The 25,274-nt window shown below is 49.3% G+C and overlaps 3 protein-coding genes across 3 annotated transcripts; 2 read left to right on the top strand and 1 right to left on the bottom strand.

Moving 5' to 3' along the window:
- Positions 1-1,338: 1,338 nt before the first annotated feature.
- F5147DRAFT_567999 (RabGAP TBC) lies at positions 1,339-2,491 on the top strand (the record flags this gene model as incomplete). The annotated part of the gene is made up of 4 exons (XM_041430878.1): positions 1,339-1,738; positions 1,792-2,023; positions 2,075-2,148; positions 2,196-2,491. 4 exons carry the CDS (start codon positions 1,339-1,341, stop codon positions 2,489-2,491), a joined length of 1,002 nt encoding a protein of 333 aa, XP_041297554.1.
- Positions 2,492-14,402: 11,911 nt separating this feature from the next.
- On the bottom strand, positions 14,403-18,184 carry F5147DRAFT_743089 (uncharacterized protein; the record flags this gene model as incomplete). Its single annotated transcript, XM_041439582.1, has 9 exons — positions 14,403-14,746; positions 14,832-14,930; positions 14,964-15,404; positions 15,462-16,098; positions 16,195-16,531; positions 17,223-17,302; positions 17,354-17,641; positions 17,701-18,079; positions 18,126-18,184. The coding sequence occupies 9 exons, from the start codon at positions 18,182-18,184 to the stop codon at positions 14,403-14,405; spliced, it is 2,664 nt and encodes an 887-aa protein (XP_041297553.1).
- A 106-nt stretch (positions 18,185-18,290) lies between these two features.
- Positions 18,291-21,350, top strand: F5147DRAFT_648951 (uncharacterized protein; the record flags this gene model as incomplete). Its single annotated transcript, XM_041433310.1, has 8 exons — positions 18,291-18,668; positions 18,721-19,201; positions 19,495-19,532; positions 19,585-20,124; positions 20,175-20,493; positions 20,545-20,708; positions 20,804-21,103; positions 21,264-21,350. The coding sequence occupies 8 exons, from the start codon at positions 18,291-18,293 to the stop codon at positions 21,348-21,350; spliced, it is 2,307 nt and encodes a 768-aa protein (XP_041297552.1).
- Positions 21,351-25,274: the final 3,924 nt, after the last annotated feature.

Below are 25,274 nucleotides of genomic sequence, written 5' to 3'. Positions count from 1 at the left end.
ACAGCTCCTTCGTCTATGGCTCCTGTACCGCCTGTTCGTGCTGCAACGGTCTCTACTCCGATACGAAGGAGCTCAGCCGCACCTGCAGCTGTTGGATCTCTTCGCGGGGCACCACCGCCTAGCAGTACGAAAGATACCAGTCCAAATCCGAGCGCTGATCCGACTAGCACTTCACCACTCAGACTGCCCCGGCGGTCAGCGACGGCGCTTGTAGGTGCACAGGAGCCACCTACGAATAGTAGTGCGCCTGTGGCTCCAATCTCGCGCCCGAATTTCGTCCCGCAGGTTGGCGCTGCCCGACCGAGATCAAGGTCATTCTCGGGCTTTGGGGAAGCTGGAAATATTGGTGCTCTGCCTGAGCGAAGGTGAGTTTATCTTGAACAGTGAAGAGTCGAAGCTGATGAGCGATGTAGCCGTGAAGAACCAGAGTCCAAGGCGCATAGTGTATCTGTGACTGCCGCTTCCACCCCTTCGCCTCCTCCGCAGCCTGCATCCATGTCTCCACCCACGCTAAATGGCCTCCCAGCTTCTTTGAGGGCACGTCACATTCCCTCGCCTCTCTCCCTACAGAATGGCAACTTTAATCGTGAACGAAGTCCCAATACTGTCGTTTCTTCTACCGATACTCCATCCCCCAATGCAGGCCATCTCAAATCACCAGTCACCCCTGGTTTCCAGCAGCCATCTCCTATTCCGAGTGTCACGAAATTCGGGCTGCAGCCTCCGTCTATAGGAAGCTCTTCGGCGAGCCCTGCGCCCAGCTCTAGTCCGAGTCTCTTCAGCGATCGTGACAAGGACGCATCGCCGGCATCTGCGACGACGGGACGCACATCAGTGACAACTAACAACATTGCTTCGCCACATCCTTGGGTAAGCAATGCTCGTCAGGGGTCATTGGACGTACCGAGGAAGAACTCCGTCGATAGTGCGCCTCCTCGACAGAGTTCTGATTCTACCGATTCACATTCTCAAATGGCATCTCCACCTCCTATTGCGGAATGGCACTCACAGTCAACGCGGTCATTGCCCCTTGCACATGAAGTCCAACTTCGGGGAAAGCTCAGTCTCCCTGTACTTCGTGGTAAGATTAGCATCAAATCGAAGCTTGACGATACTGTGAGCGTGACGTCTTCGTTGGACAACCAGGAGAACGAAACTGTGCAAGTACAAGACATGGACTTTGAACTTGTGAAACCAACTTTACCGCAAGCGTCGTTGGGTCGCTCCAGTCAAGAATCCTCCTATGCTGGACGTGATGCTGATGCAGTGCGCCTCGATTCCCCTGGTATCATGCAAGGCGATGCTGCGTCGATGCATTCGAGTGCCCCACGGTCCCCCATGTTCCCCGATGTGATCTCGTCGGGTACCCCACCAGTGGAGTCACCTACGTCAATAGATGCTCACCGCCAGCGTGAGGTCAAGTGGATGGCCCTCTTACCTATGGTACCGCCATCTCAAGCACGCAGGAACAAGAAGGTCAAGCGTCTCTTGTTGGACGGAGTGCCTTCGTCGGTACGATACTTGGTGTGGTGTCATCTCAGCGACAGTAAAGCTCGCGCGATTCCTGGCGTATATGGGCAGCTTGGCAAGAGGCAAAGAGTCCCTGCTTTTTCCGATATCGAGAATGATGCAAAAACATATTTCCCTGATCAGACACAGCTGCATCCTTTCGATGGCCCTTTAGTATCACTCTTGCAGGCCTATCTCAATATGGTGCCAGATATCCAATATAGCTCAGGTACATCCTTGTTGTGTCCGAGCGTCGTATCGCTGATGATGTACGGTTGCCAGGGCTGACTTCCATAGCTGGTCATCTGCTGTTGCTATCACCCGAAGAAGATGCTTTTTGGATATTCGCTTCGATGATGGATGCCCATCTTCGTCCGTACTTCTCGGCAAATACCATCCAGTTGGAAGTCGATGCTGCATTGCTCAGCAAAGCCATCGAAACTAATGATCCTGCTGTGTGCAAAAAGCTGTATGTCACATTTAGCATCCCCCCTAGTGCGATAGCGAAGTCTTGGTTCGTATCAATACGCACCTCTGGGGTTTAATATTTTCTGATCTCGCACAGGTTTTCTACCCTATTTGTCGGAACACTGCCCGTTGATTATCTTCACCGTGTCTGGGACATTTTCTTGTATGAAGGTACGTGACACACTTTTCCTTCTTTCGTCACATTTATACTTTATTAGGCGTCACTCTTCTGTTTCGTGTTGGGCTCGCGCTTGTTCAATGCGTGCGACATCTGCTCTTGCAAGCGACATCGGAAGAAGCTGCTATGGAATACCTTGTTCATCCACCTCTCGGATGCTTACCCTCGACAGCAGACGCATTCCTTAATCAAGTCCTGATGATGAAGCTAAAAGATGACGATGTTCGAAAGCAACGTATCAAAATGGAAGCACAAGTCAAGCGCCAAACTCAGTCCCGTACCAATGGTTCTTCAGGCATGCAGACTGCATCCATATCTCTCCCGAAAACTTGCTAAGCGTGTTGTTGTCCCAAGTTAGCTCCCTTCCATTCTATGATAGCCCTTCGCTTGTTATTATCACCGCAAAATCGCTTTGGACAGTATTTGTTTGCATAGGTCGTTCATTTATTGATTCCCCCACATTTACCTATGATACCGTAGTGAATTGTATATATTCCTGGCACTCTGCAGAGTATCCATAATGTTGTATTGCTTATAGTCTTGGTCCTGGCCGCTTAGTAGTGGCGCACAACGTGGCAATTAGATGTGGTTCTAGCTCACTGGGTGACTAAAACAGCAGACCGTCGTCCAAGTGATCGTGCGGCTATAGCTCCATATTTCTAGTGGATTTAGTCACTGCGCTGTAGAAAAGTGTCACCGTGACAGCTTGCTTGGACGGGCACACCTTGGACAATACATCTTCTAGGTGTTCTGGAGTAAGTATTTTGTATCGGTTCTCCCCCTTCATGTATGTAAGGAGATAATTGCATCGATAAGACTGATCTATGGGAGCCACCTTCTATTTCAGGTTTTCCGCCACTGCCACTGGCTGTGGCACGGGGCTAGCCCATAGGCTTCACACGGCTTACTGTTGGCAGCTGTTGGCTCGCCACTGGCGGTAGAAACACTGAAGGAGAAGCTGCACAGCTGATCGTGAAGATCGCCGACATCTTTTCCCAGCACAATGGCAACATGACGACCGGCACCCCATCCCAAGAACGTGGTTCCACGTTGTCGTTCTAAAATTTCATACGCTAAAATGTGTTCTAGGCAAGTTCTAGGTTGAACTCCTCAGGCTTGGGCGTCGAGTAGATGCTAGTATTGTCACGGTCGTGAAGGTCGCCTGTTCGGGAACATGAAGTGCGTTTCGTGTGAGATGCATTATAACTCATTGGTCCAAGAAGATGTCTCCATACTTGTCCTCACGAAGGGCCCTTTCGAAAGCATGCGCAGGTGAGCATTTCGGGGATGCAAAAATTCAATATTGGCATTTGCGTTTCTGTCACGTTATCGCTCTTGAATTGCATCTGCTGAAGTGTTCTGGGTTGAACTCTTTCAAATTGGGCGCCGAACAGAAATCAGCAGTGTCGTGAAAAGGATGCGCGATGTTTCGGGAATAGAGAGATTGAAGATCAACGTCTGCATTTCTATGGAACGCACAGAAAAGAGTGGTTTGGGACTCGGGAGTGTCCTCGTAGCGTCCGAAGGTTAGAGTCTTCATACAATTCCTGGCCCATATTTGGTGGATGGTTGGGGATTCCATCATTAGTAAGACTAGTTCACTCGGACAGGTGCGTGACAATAAACATTCTCCCGGAACAGTGCGAGGCTGGAAAGGATCCATGTATACAACAGCTACAGTACCTCTAGTGTCCTGATATCCATCAAGCAGCTAACAGAAGCCATGTCTTTAACCTGTGCAACGATGTCATGGTCGGACGCGATCCTCTTGAATTCTCCGTCGCGCTGCCGCGCTAGCAAAAATGCACTAAACGGCTGTCCAAGATTGACAATCAATCGCAATGCTCGCGAGTCAGAATCCGAATGAATAGGCCCAGTTTGTGCAGCGGGTGAATCGTCCGACGAAAATTCGGACATGGACCAATTATCCACGCTCTGCGTATCGTCTGCATTGTCATGCAGCCCGAGGAGATGACGACTCCACGGACGAACGAGCAAGATCGTCTGCCAGGCGGGCGGCAGCCTTGCTGGCGAGAACGGCGTGAACCTGTCTTCTGTGGTGATCTGCAGGTTGCGAAGCCCGTCTGACTTGAGTTCATATGTATATGTATTCTGGTCATGACCAGACCTCCGCCTGGCTTCTGCGACCGGGAATACGATGCAAGGCAGATGCAACCGGCGATGCACAAAACGGGGAGCGCTCTGGTAGTCGAGTGTCTGATATATTTGCGAAGCTGACTGTAGAGCCACAACACCTCGCAGCGAGGAGACCGACGTATGAATCTCATCTTCGGATAGAGATGGCAGCGTGCATGGGGGAGCTCCGTATGAAGTGATGTCGGCTGGTAGACAGCTGTTGAACTCTGATGACTTTCCGACCCAGTCCAGCGCAGTAATATCGCCGGACTGAGATATGATTTCCTGCAGGAGTCGCCCGAGCGCGTTCTGCTTCTTCTCGCTATAATCAACATGCAGGCGGACGCCAAAGACACCGAATAACGAGTATGCGACGTCTTCTGGCAACGTGGTAGTACGCATCGACGCCCACTGAAGTTTCTCTCGGGCATTTCTCATCCCGGGACGGAAGGCCACGACTGCTCGTCGGTCTATTCCTGTCGCATCCTCCAACTCCTGCATGATCGCGACGGAATCCTTGTGATTGGGAGTGCGATCGTCAAGATAGGGAGTCCAATCATTCTGATAGAAGATAATGGTGTTGGGAGCGAGGAATTCTTGAACCGTCCATCCGCGGGTGTTCCAAGCGCTCTCTGCCAGTGCACCTGACTTCGACAACGGCGGAACATCCGAGAGGTATACGACTGTGAGCGTGGAATGGTGATACCAGTCGAACATGGACTTGATCGATGCTTGGCGCTCAAAATCGATGTTCTTGTCAATACAGCATGTATCGCTCCATGCCCAGCGATACCCCAAATCACGAGCAGTTTTGCAGAAGGACTGCAACTTCTTGATCCCGCCCACTGGATCCAACTTATACATGTCCTTTCCCTGGATGTCCTGCAGCAGGGGCTCCTCGCCTTCCCACCTGTGCGATAGCATGACATATTGGAAGTACGTCATCACCACTTCTTCGACGCGCTTCATTTGAATATCTTGATGCGTGATGGTTGATGATACAAGCTCCTTATACTCTATGCTCATTTTGAAGGTGCGTATCTGCGTCTCTCGATCGCATAAGAAACCGGTGGCGGTGTCGAGTGCACGCAGCGGAGCATTGTCAAGTTTAGCATCGATGACCTTTCGAATAACACGGTGCACTTGGAATGGGCTGAGATACTGCTGGTGCAATTCTGCAGAAACAGTTAAAGGATGTTGACCCACGAGTTCTCTGAAGCTTACTTCGTGTCTCAATGTCAGGAGCGTCATTCAATTTTGAGAGCATCATTTTGAAGGCCGCAATAGCTTCATCGTAACGTTGAGCGCCATGAAACGCTGCATTCTGCAACTTGTATCCAATATGAGACGAAGGGTTGCGTTGGATGACCTGTGTATCACCACATTGAGCATAAGTAAAGAAACAATAAATGTCATCGCACCTCTCGCGCGTCGAGAAGTGCATCGTCCCATAGCATTTTCCCCAACTTTGCCCTACTACGATTTGCAAAGACGGCATCAGATGGAGAAGTTAGGTTGATCGCGGCTGAGTATAAGTCGATAGCCCTGTCAAAATCGCTTGCAGCGAGGGCAGCATCTCCGTCGGTAAGAAAGAGGGAGCTGCATTCTTGCTCGAAAGCTGGGTGAAATGCGGGTCAGGGTATATAACCTTGGGCGACATCACTGAAAACTTACCGTTGGACCATTCAATGCAGCTGGCCTTCGTCGTTTCATTCATGTTGTCCATCATGTATCGGTATGATTTGACGGCATCTTGGAGTTTGCCTGCACGAAGGAGTGCATCACAACGTTTCTGGCTTGCGGTGAGCCACAATGATTTGAGATCCCAGCCGAAGAGCTGGACAAGGGACTGAGTATGAAAAGTGTTTTGGATGTGTATTCACGCACCACTACCAAGTCCTCGTACAAAATATGAATGGGTAAACTCGATGAGAGAGCACTCGAATTGAGAACGGCGGTAAAATGGTCAGCTGCTTCTTCGTGATGCGCGCCATCCAAGGCCTTGATTCCGAATTGAACATGCAGATATGTCTGATGTGCGAGTTGCAAAGATTAGTGTGGATGACCAAGTCTAAATGATACTTACTCGCACGACACCACACGCGAGAGTATCGGCATTCGGACAACCAGCAGCGAGTTCTTTGAGGAGCAGATTTGCCTCCCCCTGTTGATCTGCATTGAAGAGGGCAATGGCCTGAAATGTGGGATGAAGCGGAGAGTGCGTGGGGAAAATGTAGCATACTTTGATCAAGAGCAGGAAATGGAGGATTTGCGGATCTCGGTCCGTGTACATTGATGCAACATCAAATGCTGCCCTTGCATCTGAGATGCAACCTTTTCCGCAGAGGGCAATACCCTTGGAGATATACCCTGTCAATGAGGGCCGAATGCTGATGGACTATGTCGCCGTCAAGTTAGCCTTTGTAAGTGGGCGATGATCAGCGTGTATCACTCACCTTGATAGCATCCTGAATGGCGTGATCCCAGTCGTTTTGTCGGGCCATCACAAATGAGCGATGGGCATAGGAAGTATGGTTGTTGTCATCGGCGTTGATATCTTGCGTGAGTAGTTCTTCGGCAGTAGCCAAGTGTCCATCTATGCATGCAACGCGGGCTATCGTGATGGCTAGGATCTGTACGAAACATGTGCGAATTGTGGTATATGAGTTAAGAACGAAAACCTGCCTTCGGATGAATACCCTGAGGTACTGCCCACTCCGAGATAATCTTATCGTGACCTCCGCTGAGGATGTGATTGCCGTCCGCCGAGAAAGTGACGCAGAACGGTATACATGAGTGCTTGAAAGTGGCAACGGCTCGTCGATCTGAGAGCCGCCAGAGACGGACATGATGGTCGAAATGTGCGGATGCGAAGAGTGTGCCAGTAGGATGAATGGCAATGGTAAAGATTCCATCAGAGTGGGTCGTCCAAGGATCGCCGACCTGCTGCCAGGTCGTTGTATCCCATTCGCGTATGGTAGGATCAGAATATTCACTACCACCTGTGAGAAGGCGTGTGCCATCAGGCGTCCACGCGAGTAACAAGTTGTATTTGTGACCCTTGAAGGACGCGACGCGTTCACTTGTGCCTGGATTATAAATTTGAATATTCTTGTCTGTTGCGATGGCAAGAAGTTCTCCAGAGGGCGAATATCGTACGCATTTGACATAACGACACTCGATTGGATTTCCTTGTTGCTCCCAGGTTTTGGTGTTCCACAGTTTTATTATTCTGTCGTCAAGTGAAGCAGTGGCCAGCACTGTGCCATCGGGAGAAAAATCCAGCGAGGTGATATATTTGGAGTGAGCTTCGATTTTGCTGAGTAATTTGCCAGTTTTCCCGTGCCAGACGATGACCTCTCCACCCAGATCACCGCTTGCTATCAATTGTCCATCTCGTGATACTGCCAATACTATCACCCAATTGCGATGCCCCTCCATCTTCTTCAACACAACACCTGTCTTCAAGTCCCACAAACGAACCGTGTTGTCGTGTGATCCTGTAACCACCCGTCGTTTATCGGGGAACATTGCGACTGCCCTTACGTCTCCTTCATGACCTTTGAACTCTTGTAGGGGCGTAGTGATTGGAATGAGCTCCGACATTTTACTGGAGGTAGATGGTGGTGGGTGAAGTCGAAGTGGATGTTTGAGGGGTTGTGGGTATCTTTCTGCAGAGGTGCGTGTATCGTGCGTTTTATGTGGCAACCTATCTCATTTCAATAGACGCCCGGGACACTGTTCGCCTCCATCATCAGAGAACCGGTGAACACATCAGAAAGTTATGTAAAGTAATATATAACGTTTTGGTGTTCCACAGCTTCGTCATCCCGTCGCATGAACCAGTGGCTAGATCAGGAGAGAAATCCATCGAGTCGATCCAACTGCAGTGGGCTTGGATGGGTTCAGTGAGTGAGTCGCCAGTTTCTCCATGCCAGACAATGACCCCTCCCTTCAGATCATCGCTTGCTATTAATTGCCCATCTCGGGATACAGTCAATACCTGTACGTCACTGCGATGCCCTTCCATATTCTTCAACAAAACACCTGTCTTCAAGTCCCATAACCGAAGCGTCTTGTCGTATGAGCCCGTAACCATGCGTCGTTTATCGGGGAGCACTGCGACTGCGGCCATTATGCACTCTTTATGACCTTTGAACTCTCGCATGGGTGTGGTGATTTGAATGATCTCCGACATTTTTATGAAGGTTGATGGCGTTGGGCGCGGCTAAGGTGGAATTTGGAGGGATCTTAGGTGTTGTTCTCTAACTTGTAGAGGTGCGTGTATTCTGCGTTTTATGCTGCTTCCCTCAGTTTCACAAACGCCCAGGACACGAGGTTATTCGAACGCATACATACAGCTACTGCAATATCACCCCTTTATCCAGCCTCCTCCCGAGGCCTGCTTGTGTACTGGATACAGCTCAAGTTCTCCCTTCTGGCCTCTCAGACTCGTCACCAATTCTGTCACAGGGAGCGTTTTGCTTCCAGCGGTCTGCGAAGATATGATGAGTTTACAGTAACCTAGCCTACTGATTTTTTTCATAGAACACCAAGATTTTGTAAGTAGACAGCAAGTAAGGATTCATGTGCTCCCCCTGGGAGCATCTAGTCCATAACTGTATAAGAAGAATGATGTACTCGTCGGTCATGTGGCTCCCTGACTTATATTTAGGTGATTATACTAGGCCAGCTAAAGTTATGGCCTTACTATAAGTACTAGTGGTGATAATGATAATGGAAATGAGTTCCACCACTATGGAACCTTATCGCCGCCACCAGCTATGAATACCAACAATCGTTTGGACACGGTCGGACAATATTTGAATGACCGTTCAGCTAGCTCGAACGGACACATCTTGAACAGTACATCTTCTTGGTGTTCTGGAACTCTTTGTATCGGTTCTCTTTTCCCAGCACAATGACAGCATGATGGTGGGCACCCCATCCTAAGAACGTGTGGTTCCATGTCGTTGTCGCTCTTGAATTGTATCTACTGAGAAGTGTTTTGGGTCAAATTCCTTGGACGTCGAATAGTAATCAGCATTATTGTGAAGATCATTGGTTGAGAACATGATGTACCGTTTCGTGTGAGATGCATTCTTGATCCACAAAAATGTCTCCTCCCACACTCATGAAAGGCCCTTCGAAAAGGGCTGTGCGCGGTGTTTCGGGAATACAGAGATTGAAGATCAACGTTTGCATTTCTATGGAACGCATCGAGGAGAGTGGTTTGGGACGGTGGTCGTAGCATCTGAAAGTTAGAGTCTGCCTACAATTGCCTGGCTTCGTTTGGACAAGTGCGTTCCACTTCTGATTTGATGTTTTTAGCTGGTATCGTTTATAAGGCTCCATTGATATTACGATCCCTATCGGTGATCCAGGGCACAAGTGTCACGAACTTGAACCGGAACAGTGTGAGGCTGGAAAGTAATACAACAGCTAAAGTACCTCTAGTGTCCTGATGTCCGTAAAGTAGCTAATAGAAGCCATGTCTTTAACCTGTGCAATGATATCATGGTCCGATGCGATCCTCTTGAATTCTCCGTCGCGCTGCCGCGCTAGCAAAAATGCGCTAAACGGCTGTCCAAGGTTGACGATCAACCGCAATGCTCGCGAGTCAGGATCCGAATAAATAGGCCCAGTTTGTGGAGTGGGTGAATCGTGCAACGAAAATTCGGACACGGACCAATTGTCCACGCTCTGCGTATCGTCTGCATTGTCATGCAGCCCAAGGAGATGACGACTCCACGGACGAACCAACAAGATCGTCTGCCAGACGGGCGGCGGCCTTGCCGGTGAGAACGGCGTGAACCTGTCCTCTGTGGTGATCTGCAGGTTGCGAAGCCCGTCTGACTTGAGTTCATACGTATATGTAGCCTGGTCATGACCTGACCTCCGCTTGGCTTCTGTGACCGGGAATACGATGCAAGGCAGATGCAACCGGCGGTGCGCAAAACGGGGAGCGTTCTGGTAGTCAAGTGTCTGATATAATTGCAAAGCAGACTGTGGAGCCACAACACCTCGGAGCAAGGAGACCGACGACTGAATCGTCCAACCCAGTCAAGCGCAGTAATATCGCCGGACTGGGCTATGATTTCCTGGAGGAGCCGCCCGAGTGCGTTCTGCTTCTTCTCACTATAATCAACATGTAGGCGGACGCCAAAAACACCGAATAACGAGTATGCAATGTCTTCTTGCAACGTGGTGGTGCGTGTCGACGCCCACTGAAGTTTCTCTCGGGCGTTTCTCATACCGGGACGGAAGGCCACGACAGTTCGTCGGTCTATTCCTGTCGCATCCTCCAACTCCTGCATGATCGCGACGGAATCCTTGTGGTTGGGAGTGCGATCGTCGAGATAAGGAGTCCAATCATTCTGATAGAACCGAATGACGTTGGGAGCGAGGAATTCTTGAACCGTCCATCCGCGGGTGTTCCAAGCGCTCTCTGCCAGTGCACCTAACTTTGACAAAGGCGGAACATCCGAGAGATATACAACTGTGAGTGCGGAGTGGTGATACCAATCAAACATGGACTTGATCGATACTTGACGCTCAACATCGATGCTCTTGTCAATACAGCACGTGTCGCTCCATGCCCAGCGATACCCCAAATCACGAGCAGTTTTGCAGAAGGACTGCAACTTCTTGATCCCGCCCACTGGATCCAACTTATAGACTTCCTTGCCCTGGATGTCCTGCAGCAGCGGCTCCTCGCCTTCCCACCTGTGTGATAGCATGACATATTGGAAGTACGTCATCACCACTTCTTCGATACGCTTCATTTAAATATCTCGATGCGTGATTGCTGATGATAGGAGCTCCTTGTACTCTACGCTCGTTTTGAAGGTGCGTATCTGCGTCTCTCGATCGCATAAGAGACCGGTGGCGGTGTCGAGTACATGCAGCGGAGCATTGTCAAGTTGAGCATCGATGACCTTTCGAATAGCACGGTCCACTTCGGATGGGTCGAGATACTGCTGGAGCAACTCTGCAAAAAAATGTAAAGGATGTTGACCCATGAATTCTCTGAGGCTTACCTCGTGTCTCAATGTCAGGAGTGCTATTCAATTTTGAGAGCATCATTTTGAAGGCCGCAATAGCTTCATCATAACGTTGTGTGCCATGAAATGCTGCATACTCCAACCTGTATCCAATATGAGACGAAGGATTGAGTTGGATGGCCTGTGTATTACCGCATTGAGTATAAGTGAAGAAACAATAAATGCCATCGCACCTTTCGCGCGTCGAGAAGTGCATCATCCCATAACATTTTACCTAACTTTGCCCTACTACGATTGGCGAACACAGCATCAGATGTAGGGTTCAGGTCAATCACTGCCGAGTAAAGGTCGATAGCCCTGTTATAGTCGCTTGCAGCGAGGGCAGCATCCCCGCTGGTGAGTAAAGATGCGCTGTATTTTTCCGTGAATGCTGAGTGAAATGGGAGTGAGGATTGTAGTCTGTGCGACATTACGAACTCCAGACTTGCCCCTGGACCATTCGAGGCAGTCGGCTTTCCTCTTTTCATTGATATTGTCCATCATGTATTGGTATGATTTGACAGCATCTTGAAGTTTGCCTGCCCGAAGGAGTGCATCACAACGTTTCTGGTTTGCAGTGAGCCACAGCGATTTGAGATCCCAGCCAAAGAGCTGGACAAGGGACTCGGTTATGAAAGGATTTTTGGATGCATATTCACGTACCACCACCAAGTCCTCATATATAAAATGAATAGGTGAATCCCATGAGAGAGCGCTTGAGTTAAGAACGGCAGCGAAATGGTCAACGGCTTCTTCGTAACTTGCGCCATCCAAGGCCTCGATTCCGAGTTGAACACGCATATATCCCTGATGTACGAGTCGCAAACATTAGTGTAGATGACCAAGTGCGATGATACTTACTTGCACGATGCAACACCCGAGAGTATCGGCATTCGGACAACCGGTAACGAGTTCTTTGAGGAGAAGGTTTGCCTCGTCATGTTGATCTGCATTGAAGAGGGCAATGGCCTGAAATACGCGATGAAACAGACAGTATGTGAGGCAAATGTGACGTACTTTGATCAAGAGCAGGAAATGGAGGATTTGAGAATCTTGGTCCGTGTACATTGATGCAACATCAAACGCTGCCCTCGCATCCGGGATGCGGCCTTTTCCGCAGAGGGCAATACCCTTGGAGATGTAGCCTGTCAATGAGGGCCGAATGCTGATGGACTATGTCGTCGTCGAGTTAGCATTCTGTAAGGGGGCCATGATCAGTGCATATCACTCACCTTGATAGCATCCTGAATGGCGTGATCCCAGTCGTTTTTTCGGGCCATCACAAATGAGCGATGGGCATAGGAAGTGTGGTTGTTGGCATCGGTGTTGACATCTTGCGTAAGTAGTTCTTCGGCGGTAGACAAGTCCCCATCTATGCATGCAATGCGGGCTGTTGTTATGGCCAGGATCTGCACGAAACATGCTCGAATTGTGCTATATGAGTCGAGAACGGAAACATACCTTCGGATGAATACCCTGAGGTACTGCCCACTCCAAAATCGTCTTATCTTCACCTCCGCTGAGGATATGATTGCCGTCCACCGAGAAAGTGACGCATAATGGCGCAGATGAGTGCTTGAAGGTGGCAACGGTCGATCGATCTGAGAGCCGCCAGAGAAGGACATGATTGTCATGAGATGCGGATGCGACAAGTGTGCCAGCGGGATGAACGGCAATGGTATTGATATGATTAGAGTGACCCATCCAAGGATCGCCGACCTGCTTCCAGGTTGTTGTATCCCATTCACATATGGTAGGATCGCGATTATCGCCGCCTATGAGAAGGCGAGTGCCATCGAGCGTCCATGCGAGTGACAAGTTGCGTCCAATGTGAGCCTCAAAGAATGCGACATATTCCCTTGTGGATGGATTATAAATTACCTTGCGGAGCAAGGTCATGTCGGATGGCAGATAATCTGTCAGTCACCTGACATGAACATCATGCTGTGCAATAATCGAAAATGATAGAACTGCGTCAATATGAACACACAAAACTACTTCATAAAGTATCCAATTAGCTACTCAGAACTTGGTCTCGATGAAATACAGTCAAACTCTGAGCTCGATCTCGATGTCATGATACAATTTTAAATTAGTGATGTTCCGGCCCGGCTTAGGCTCGGCTTGGGGGGGGGGGGGGGGTTTAGGTTCGCTAGATTTCAAGCCTGAGCCGTGAGCCCAAGCCGGCCCAAAGCCGGGGCTTAGGCCCATGCAAGCCGTGGCCCACACGGTGAATTGCATGTAATCGATGTCCGAGCTCCACCATGCTGTTCCCAAAACCATGAACACCATGCGCAAACGCCCAGCACACGTCAGCAACTGCTGATGTGGCTCAGACGAATACGGACGATGGACGAGAGCAGGAGAAGGGAAGAAGACAAGGAGGAGAACGAGAACAAGAGAGAGGAGATGGACGATCGGTAGCACTCGAGTGCTTCAATTCTGCTCGCCCGGAAGAGTAAGCGCTGAATACTATAACTCGGATACCTGAAGTGCAGCGTCGAAGAGGGATGTATTTCGAACGGTCGATGAACCACTCGCCGACTTTGGATCTAATTGTAGGTTGGGCACCTAGACCACAGACCAACCAAAATTTCGTAACGCGTCGACCTTGAAATGTCTCGAGGGCCAGGCGGACGATGATCTTGTGTTCCATTTGAGATCAACGGATCTCTTTCGGTCGCCATTTCGTGCGTATGTAGTTGAAGTTGGGAGTCAAACTTCAAAGAGTGTCACGCGATGAAGAGCCTCCCAGTTATGTTCGAGTGCAAGAGCAATCGCATGGTGCCCATCTGGAATACAAAACATTTCAGCAGATGCAAAAATCACGGGATGATATAGTGAGGATGGTAGCATCAGTAAAACCGCTGAAATGAACGCTTAGCTTAAGCGCGTTACGAACACTTACGAATGCTTACGACTTCAGTAGCACACTCGTCTGATTGGTGGAGAGCTCAGACGATGATTATGTTCTACGGAAATGAATGCAATCAGGCTAGATTGTGCAATCTTACTTATCAACACGATTAGAACGCAGATAATCAATTGTATTGTAGGCAAATGCAAATCTACATCAAACCACTGTGCATTGTATTGAAAACTTCCTTGTCCGAAAATGTATTCAAGTAGTATTCATCACAGATCTCCATTGCGTTCGTAGCATTTATCATGCGATCCATCTTCGAACCATACATAGGGATCAGCTCAACAGCACAGGTAACGGCTGTCAGCGGAATGATGCTGCCAGGTCGGAAGATCCGACCTGTTCCATCCTGATGGTAGATGCGTTTCACTCGGTACATGCCAGCGCTTGCATCCTCAGTAGGTGTTGCTGTGATCTGAAAGTACTGAACGTATAGAAGGGGTGAGTCTTTAAGATAGTGGGGCAGGGTTTGACCTTTCCTGGCAATAGCTTGAAAAACACAACGCACTTGCGCAATGTATGTATCTGCACAGGCTTGTAAGCACATGGATGACGCCAGCAGTTAAATACTTACCATCATTGCCAGGCAATTGCACGAGAACTGCATCGCAATTGCCCATAGGGAAGGTCTCTGATGGTGGAAACGCTTGGACGATTTGACTCGGCATCACAACTCACGACTGGAAGGTAGAGTGTAGCTGTAAACGAAACTTGTTCCATGTCCTGACTGAATCTCGCGCACACGTCCAGGCTGTTGTTGGGGTGTTTTGGGACGAGTCATTGATATATTCCATGAGCACTGCGCCGAAATTTGGGAGAGAGTAGATAGATTGCAGATCAGTGATAGAAAGTGACTTTCGATCGGGAGAGATGGTGACATGAAATGCGGCATTAGCTTCAACAGAAAGTATTCCCTTCAAAAAATGGTTGCGGACAGGTCGCGGGCCATGGAAGCGATTCTGCTTGCCGGGAAGCACACGCGCTATCCAGGCCAAAGTAGGATCTGTCTCCGTGACGATATTGTCTTCGATTGCGATGGCATTCACGAGCGGTGTACCATGCGAATGCAAAAGGGTATAAAGATTGAAGCGTCGCATGGTTTCGTCACGATTGAGAATTTGGACGACCTGTAAGGTAAAATTCCTGGCTTGCCGACTAGTCCTTTCGAATGGAAATTTGCAGTGTGTGATCAGGAGTCGCTCACTAACATCCGCTGAGTACTGTATCAAACCTCCGAGATCTCTGATGGACCCCGCAAAGCTGTGAAACAACTCCATTTTGGGGATGAGGAAGTTATCGATCGTTCCACTCTTCCCTCTCCGAGCACCGGCATCGAGTATCGCTTGCTTCAGCGTATGAAACATGTGGAGGGAGTGCACCATAGCATCAATGGACGAGTCAGTGTGCACGGGGCTCTGTGCCTGGTAAATGAATTCGGTGAGGAAACGAATGGCATGGATGAAATCAGGGGTTGTGTTTGCTGCACCAGCGACTGTGGCGACAATGGTCCGTTCAATGTCACGATGCTCCCGGCACGTCATCTGGTTGATGTGGGAGACACCAGACCCAAAATGACGTGTTCCGACTCGTTTATGATGAGCCTTGTAGCGAGCATCAAGTTCATCCTCCCCGACAACTTCCTTGCACCACTTTAAAGGATGGTCACCAAAATATTTGTGACAGGTGTGAAGCAGTTCGCCGGGCAAAAAATGACTTGGATCTGCATGCGGCCAATCTCTCCAATATGGCTGATGAACGCCGCTAAGCAGCAATGCTTTAGCTTCGCGTTGGAAGAGTGGTACATTCCATGGATCAACACGTTTGCATAGGTCGTAGATGAGCTTGAGCGTATGGTCGCCTGTTCGACGGGGGAAAAGTTGAGCACTACCAAAGTCGCTTTGGGTTGCCATCGTAAGTGGTGACGCATTTTTTGAGACACAAGCGATGAGCTGTGCCTCAGGGAGATCAGCTGTATATGCGACGAGCGGAGTGAAGCAATGCCGGATATAACCCATGGAGTCCGACATGTATTCACCGACCCTCGCAGCCACCTTGCATTTGGCAAATATCATGTCCATGCACTTGTGGAACAGGCGAGCATGGAGGAGTGTTTGGAAATCCGCGTGAACATCAAACTTCGGAATCGGGATAAATGCAACACAGCGCCATGCATGAGCGGTGGCCTTCATACGAACTTCAGATTGAATATTGGCAATCGTAAGGAACACCGGGTGCATTTCTAATCCTCCCGACATCCTGGTTATGTTACGTCGACTGTAGGTCGGCGTGTGCGAACTAGGATAGGTCTTCTCAGCGACGACTCGAGTGAGTCTACTGAAGCTGAGCGTGGTCTGGCCTTGACGGAACGTCAAGGATTCCTCCGGCGATCTCGGTAAGACGGCGCTCGTCGAGATGCAGGGCTAGCGGATACGTGCAGAGGCGTATGGGAGCGACTCTGAAGTGCGGTCTCACACAAGGAAGCAGTAAAGCTTAGATGAGCAAGTTCTTGGTAGAACCTAGTAGATTAAAGTGAAGTTCAATCTACAACAATGTGCCTACTTATACATAGTGTATGTAGGTGTTCAAGCTCAGTCTGTAATCTATAGTATATCGTTAATCTAAGATAACCAGACATGAGGTGAGATAGTATACATGAGGCTTAACCTCTGATCATACATGCGGCGCCAAGGGCAGCTGCGCATAGGTACAGGAGGCGCCTAGGGCGCTCCGGATCTTCATGAAGCGACATGCTGTATACATGCGCTGATCTAGGGTGTCCATGAGGCGCATAGCCTCCATGGAACAGGCACAAGGCCGTCTAGGCCAGGGGCGGGGTCATAGCATCAGGCGGGGTCATAGCGGTCCAAACCGCTGTCTTTCTAGGCGCAGGCGGCGCACCGCCGCGCGGGGAGTCTAGCAGAGCGGGGGCAGGTGTAGGGAGAGCTGGGGCTCTAGTAGGTGTTACAGATCCCTGTAACAGGTTACGGGCGTCTTGTCGGATGCGAGGATGATTGGTACCATAGTGGCACCTTCTGGAAGGTTGTTCTGGCATAGAACACTGAGCAATACCACTTTACCACTGTTAAGGAGCCCTACCTGAATATCGAAAGCCATGTTAGCTGTAAAAAACTCGCCATATTCGCGTTCTGAGCCAGTGGTAACAATGTGAGGATCATACATCATATGATTGGAAAAGATCGGGTTTGCAAAGAGATCTTTGACGACTTCGAGACCGTCACGCCAGATTAGCTTGATTGGCCTTGCAGTTGTGTAGTTGGTAAACTCGAGTGTCGTTGATTGCCACTCTGGGCCGCTTGGTAGCGCATCAATCCAGCCAAATAGTTGATCTGCGCTCTTGAAGGATGGCCTGGGTCTATTTTTGAACTTGTGCGAAGCTCAGAGTTAGTACAGTCAAAACTGCAGAAACAGATAATGCTACTCACCCAGTCTAGTTTCAGAAATTTGTTAATATCGGTTTGTGTCAGCCGTTGAACGAGGAACTCTGCTAGCTGCCATTCAGCCTGATCAACAAAAGGGTATGATGGATTTATTGCTCTGCGGCGCTTTTGATCTAAGTCGTGATCCTCCATTTCCTGCAAGATATTTCGTCCCCGTCCAAAAATGTAGCCTGACTTTGGATGGTACTGGCCAGTGACTTCTTCTCGGTTGTTGTCTCCCCGTTGGAAAGCTGGAGGGATTGGCAAGCGGTAAGTGGACTCTCTGTTCCAACAAGAATGCGTCTGATCATTGAGATGATCTACAACAGCAAGATTTGATGCAAATTCGAGTCCGCAATTCGGGCATTTTGTAGATGTCGGACCACTGAAAAAGTTGGTCAGTTACTGCTGTACCATTTGATACAACTCACCTGTGACAATTGCGTATTTCCAGACCTGTTGCAGTGCACCCCTCAAGTTCCGAGCCCATTGCGGTGCGTTTGGAGTGAGGAAATTCACCAAGTTCTTCAAACTCCGCCAGCTTGTATTTTTGCTGTACTACACTCACCACTGCAGAGATAACAGATTATATTTCTATGACTCCAGGTTCTTTCAATAACGTTCTTTCATCGTCTGCGTCTACAACATCGGGTTCCAGTGGTCGAACTCGAGTGGACTCCCTCCAAACTCCTGACCCTTCCAAAATAACTGAAGGGAAGGTCATAACTTTGACCACAGGTCTCACGTCCCTCGAGCCCCCCTCCCTGCGCTCAGAGACCTCCTCTCCGGTTTCAACCCATTCTGATGCCAATTCACTTATTGGCAGCACTCGCAGTTCCCGGCGTGGAATGCGACCTGCAAGCAGGAGTCACCCATACCTGCATCGTGGTGCTCCTAGTACCCAACTGGAGCTGCGCTTTGCCCTGAAGGGAATCCGAGGAACCCCTGACATCAAACTTACTGATGCCATAAAGGTAAGTAGGCCCTTGTTTTCAGGAACTGATGATTTTTATTCAACTATTGCAGGGGCGGGACATTTTCTTGCGTGGTCTCTCGTCTTTGTCAAGTGACACGATAACGTTGGCAGCACACGCCAAACATGCTGCGCGAGAAAACCACCGTCACAAGGTCAAGCAACTCGGTTGGGAGATCCAAGAGGTAGAATACAACAAGCTACTCCTCAAAGCATTTGAGCGGAAGGAGAAGAAGCGACTGAAAATGGCAGAGTCGGATTATCGCCTCTTCGAGAAGCTCTTAGTGGGACGAGATCTTCCAGCTCTACAGCAGGATGCTGAATACCTGGAGGAATCGCACGATTCTGAGCTCGATTCCCTAGCTACGGCTGATGAGCAGCTCTATCAAATTTCATCTGTATCACCACTCGCAACAAAATATGTCTCTCACAGGCTTCCAAACAGTAGTGACACGGAGTATGAGCAAGATGAGGAGGAGGCTGACAATGGGGAACGATCCGACGATTCCGATTATTCTGACGCCGAATTGGAAGGTAGAAAGCTCTATCTCCCTAGATTATACAAATAACTCACAAGCTTACCTTCTCAGATTGATCATTGCTCACAAGTGCCGTCAGACGCAGCCATCGATAATCCTTTCTTGGTACCATTCTATTCATGAAATTTCCCATCTGTACACTGTACTATATCGGATTGAATAGTAGGAGTTGTATTTCATCGATCGACGATATGATAAAGTTTGCGCTCGCTGACAAGTTGTGACTAACTAACTGTAAGCAACACTTGACTAGCACCACGACATCAATGGACCCCCCTCCGCCATCAGCAAGATCTACTGGTAGGCGAAAGCCCAACGCTGCAAGGGTACGTGTTGGAATTGCAATCCTGTCGCCGATGCTTACTGATCAATCTATAGAAGGGTTTTCGGCCAGGGATTCACTCGGACCTTAATCCCAGTGGCCAGTCGGTCGCCAATCAACTCGCCTTACCTGGTGATCGCGCAACGACACCCGCAGAACATCGCATTCAGATGCCCATCTCACAGCAGCATCATGCACAACTTGAGCCCCATTACCATCAACCCCCACCGCCGCAATATTCCCAGCCTCAACACCAAGCTCCGCTCATGCACCATCAGCAACCCCCGGCCATGCACCATCAGCACCCCCTGGTCATGCACCATCAGCAACCCCCGCCCATGCACCATCAGCAACCCCCACCCATGCACCATCAGCAACCCCCGCCCATGCACCATCGGGACGAGGATAGAGCACTAGCCGACGCATATGCTGGCGCATTTGCCCTCCTCCACGAACCATCGTCAAGGCAGCCATCACAACCAGATTTGGTCGGAAATGGGTCTTTGGCCCCATGGGGGGCCGCGCGGCTTGTCGCTCTGGCCCCCCTTCACTTGGGAGAGAACATCCGTGGGGAGAGAACCCAGGGTGTTATTCGAGTAAGTTATATTTGAGTGTTCGTTTTTGAGTGTTTACCTATGATATACAGACTCAAAAACATGTCTCCGACAGCGGGAGACGACGACGTAATGTGAGACTTCCTCCCACGCCAGAGCTACTGTCAGCTGATCCTGCCGCTGCACCTGATTTGCCCGAGGGGTCTGGGTCAATTGTGGACCCGCCCATTTCGACTCGCATAAAGCTCTCGACGAAATCAGCCCGAAAGTTGAAAGAAACCGCAAAGAGTAAGCTTCGGGCGCTTCTACTGAACGTGGATGCGGAAACAGATGGTGCCCCGAATGATGAGCTTCGCGATAAGATGATACGCAATGCGTTGCAAGCCACGAAAATTGAACAATTTGGTCAAGGTGTGTTTCATTGCTTTCCGAATCTCAAATGTACTGATACTGAGGTCATAGCGGAAATCGAGGATATCAAGGGTATCAACAATTTTATGGTGGCCGCAATAGCAGATATGCGACGCGGGTTCAAAGCTTACGCGATGAAAACAGTTCCAGTTGGCTATGGTCTGCGCCTGCCACTGTTTTCGGAACAGGATGAGTCAGCGCATGGGCGAGATAGAGTCAGTGTTCTACTAGAGGATTCGAGATACCTTCACCATATTGAAGAGGTGACAGTCTCCGTCAATTCAGTAGGGTGTCGCTCACTCGGCCACAGAGCATGGGTGACACGGAGGTTCGACGATTACTGGAGAACGAAGTTCTCATCAACATGGTCATTGACCTTTTGAAAGACGGATTATCGGACATTGTAAAGGGCCCACTCGATCGTTTGTTCGCAGCATGTGGCGCAACAATCCGCTGCGTGCTATATGCCCATCGTACTGGTCATTTCGTTGATTTCTCTGTAAATTCCTCTATTTTTGATGATGCTTACCACGAGATCATGAACTACATTACTACAACTATTCATCCTTCAGATACTTTGCGTGAAAGGTTCGCGGCTGTACAGCAGGAGGTTCGCAAACGAGTTTAGCATTAGTAGTAGATTTGTACCATACCCACTGCCCGCATCTAATCAATGATAATCCGGACTGATTTCACGCTGATAGTGACAATCATTTCCTCGCTTCCTCGCTTGTTGCATTTGTTCTCCGTTGCACACATTTTTGGTCTAGTTACATGCTAAATACAGCTCGTCCGAGACCATACTAAATAGGGATCATAAAACGATGCTTGAACGACGATTTAAACTGTTGATGTAGAGCGCGTGAAGTCGCATTGGTCTATTTGGATTTGTTGAACTTTCGTACATTTTGCGTGCTGTTACGATGTTTTAATCGGCTTATCGAACATGCTCAAAAGGCAATATTAGGACCAAGCTGAAGACGACATCGAATATGCTAAAGGCCAACCTATTAATTGGCTGAAAAAAAAAGACTTATCGCAGTGAAAACGAAAAACAAGCAGACTTAGGACTGCCGTCACGCAGATTTGGGGGTCCGAAAACGACGAGTGTTGGAAGAGGTCGACAAGGCCGATTCCCACGAATTAAAAATTCTCCGGAGCAAGGTCATAAGTTCGCACAGCGAACCCCTAGTCTCAATATTGTTTTCTGTTGCGATGGCAAGAAGTTCTCCAGATGGCGAATATCGTACGCAACTGACAGGACTATCACCCCCAATTGGGTCTCCTTGTTGCTCCCAGGTTTTGGTATTCCACAGTTTTGTCAATCTGTCGTCATATGCACTGGTGGCCAGCACTGTTCCATCAGGAGAAAAATCCAGCGAGGTGATAAATTTCGAGTGGGCTTCTATTTTGGTGAGCGATTCGCCAGTTTCTCCATGCCAGACGATGATATCTCCACTAAAATCACCGCTGGCTATCAATTGCCCATCTCGTGATACTACCAATCTCCACACCCCATTGCGATGCCCTTCCATATTCTTCAATTCAATACCTGTCTTCAAGTCCCACAAACGAAGCGTTGTGTCATTCGAGCCCGTGACTATCCGTCGTTGATCGGGAAACACTGTGACTGCCGCTACGCGTTTTTCATGGCCTTGGAACTTTCGCAGGGGCATGGTGATTGGAGCGAGTTCCGGCATCTTACTGGAGGTTGGTGGCGTTGGACGCGGTCAACGTGGATCTTTGAGGGCTTGTGGGTGTCTTTCTGCAGTGGTGCGTATTTTGCAGTTTAAAATATGTACCCTGCATTCATTTCAATAGACGCCCGAAACACTTGAGGCTGTCCGGTCCCACGCCTCCATAACCATTACGATAAGAATGTGCCCTAACTCTTGTCTCCACAGCTGCCAGAATGCATATCATCGCATCCAATCGAGCAATCAGTGCTTTTCATTATTCAAATCTGACTATCTATCTTGCATGTTTTTGCGTCGAGCAGCTACGCCAGCACATCACCGTGTCACTCCTTCGAACGCGGCATACCTAAGATCACCGGGCTTGATCCAGCCTCCTCCCAAGACCTCGTGCACTGGTTGCAGCTGAAGTTCTCCCTGTTGGCCTTTCACATCGTCGCCAATTCTGTCACAGAGGATCACTTTGCTTCTAGCACTCTGCTTATGAGTGATTTCGACTTTTAGCTTCTCATACTTCAGGCCCATGTAAGCTCCACCCCAGTTTCTTTACCAAAAGTCAAATTATTGGCCGCTTGTGCCAGGCGCTGTGGGACTCACGATTTGTGATGGACTCGTGATTACTCTCGAATGACATTTATTATCTCTTTCGTGAATGGGAATCAATGCATGGTAATGAGGATGAAACAACGGATGGATCTTACTGAAGCGACGAGGCCTTCCAAAAATTCTTTTAGTACATCTACAGAGTAACAACGCAGATATTATCATCAAAACACAAATGAATGCCTCGAGATGTCTAGTTTCAAATATATGGACTACAGTATTTCTACGGTACTGACGTCCATGCTATCAACCGATGCAATGTCTTTGACTTGTGCAATGATATTATAGTCCGACGCGATCCTCTTGTATTCTCCGACACGCTGCTGCGCTAGCAAAAATGCGTCGAAAGGCTGTTCAAGCCGAACCATTAACCGCAACGCTCATGAGCCAGGCTCCTCTTCAACAGGCAAACCGCTGGGTGGCCTGTCAGAGTAGTTCATCAGGGACCCAGGCTCGGTCCAATATTCTACGCTCTTTTGATCGTCTGCAACGTCAGGCTGCTCTGCAAAGTCAGGTACCCCGAGGAGATAGCGATCCCATGGGCGAACAAGTAAGAACGTCTGCTGAATGGGCTTTGCCCGCCAGAACTGAACTAGGATTTCTTTAGTGATGACGAGCAGGTCGTGAAGCCCGTCCGCCTTGATTTTATACATGATGAGAGCCTCCTGGTTTTGACTGTGCATACGTCTGACTTCCGTGACACGGAATGAAATGCAAGGAAGATGAAGTCTGCAGTTTGCAAAGCGAGGAGCTCTAAGCTGTTCAAGCTCGTCATAAAATTTCAATGCTAGATCTGCGGCCACGGTTTGTTGCAGCGAAGATACTTGCGTGTGAATATGGCCTTCAGACAAAGGTGAAAGGGGGCGTGGAGGAGTGGTGTAAGAGATAATATGAGCTGGAAGACAGCTATTGAACTCGGAAGGTTCTCCAATCCAGTCGAGGACAGTGATGTCACCCGACCGAGCCACGATCTCCTGCAGAAGCCGTCCGAGCGCATTCTGCTTCTTCTCACCATAAATGACAGGTAGGGTGATGCCGAAGATGCCAAATAATGAGTACGCTACATCTTCCTGCACAGTGGTGATGCGCTTTGACGCTCATTGCAGTTTCTCTCGGGCCCCGCTCATACCTGGACAGAAGGCCAACAGGGCCCATACATCTATGCCCATTGCATCTTCCAACTCCTTCATGATGGCAGGGGACTCTTTGTGGTTGGGAGAGCGATCGTCGAGATATAACGACCAATCCTTCCGATAGAAGATAACAACTTTCGGAGCGAGGAATTCTTGAAAGGTCCATCCCCGCTCGTTCCAAACACTCCTCGCCAAAGCACCGGGCTCGGATGAAGGAAGGACGTCGCATAGATAGACAATGGTGAGCACTGAATGGCGGTACCAGACGAACATGGAGTTGACCGATTCTTGAAGCTCGGTGTTGCTCTTCTTGTCGATGCAGCATGTGTCCATCCAAGCCCAGCGATACCCAGCATCACGAGCGACTTTGCAGAACGACTGCAGTTTTGCGATGCCGCCAACTCCCTTCAACTTGCGCATATTTTTACCCTGGATGTCGTGCAGCACCGCCTCCTTCTCTTCCCACCTGTGTGATAGCATGACGCAGCGGAAGTACATTGCTACCACTTCCTTGATGTGGTCCATTTCGAGGTCTGAATGCTTCGTCGCGAATGACAAAAGCTCCTTGTACTTTGCACTAGTTTTGAAGGCGTTTATTTGTGCCACTCGATCGCACAAAAGACCTGTGGAGGTATTGAGTAGACGTAGGGGGGCATATTCGAGTTCCATCCAAACGGCTCTTTGGATAACGTCTTCCGCTTCGGATAGACGCACATACTGCTGACGCAGGTCTGCAGAACGAGATAAGGATTTCGAGATTATGCAAGAGTGGTCCGTGGCTTACCTTGCATGTGCGCTTCTGGAGAATCGTCCAACTCAGACAACATGATTTTGAAGGCGATGGCCTCGTCGTAACGTTGCGCGCCACGCAGCGCCAAACGTGTCAACCGGTATCCCACATCAGATGAAGGATTGAGTTCGGTGACCTATGCATCGTCAAAGTCAACATGGGCTATGAAAACATAGATACTATTGCACCTTTTGTGCATCGAGAAGCGCATCCTCCCAAAGCTTTTTACCTAATTTGGCCATACTACGATTTGCAAAGACAGCATCAGATGGAGAAGTAATGTCAATCGCAGCCGAGTATAAGTCAATGGCACTGTCAAAATCGTTTACAGCGAGAGCAGTATCTCCGTTGGTAAAAAAGATGGCGCCGCATTCTTGCTTGAAAGCTGAGCGAAATGCGGGTGAGGATTTATAATCTCGATGACATCGCTGACGACTTGCCGTTGGACCATTCAATGCAACTGACTTTTGTTGTTTCATCGATGTTGTCCGTCATGTATTGGTATGATTTGACGGCATCTTGAGGTTTACCTGCCCGAAGGAGTGCATCACAACGTTTTTG

The sequence above is a fragment of the Suillus discolor genome, assembly GCF_016758755.1.
Source record: "Suillus discolor strain FC423 chromosome Unknown F5147scaffold_6, whole genome shotgun sequence".
Lineage (NCBI taxonomy): Eukaryota > Fungi > Basidiomycota > Agaricomycetes > Boletales > Suillaceae > Suillus > Suillus discolor.
The sequence above is the reverse complement of the archived record's forward strand: the minus strand, read 5'-3'. Positions and strand labels throughout refer to the sequence as shown.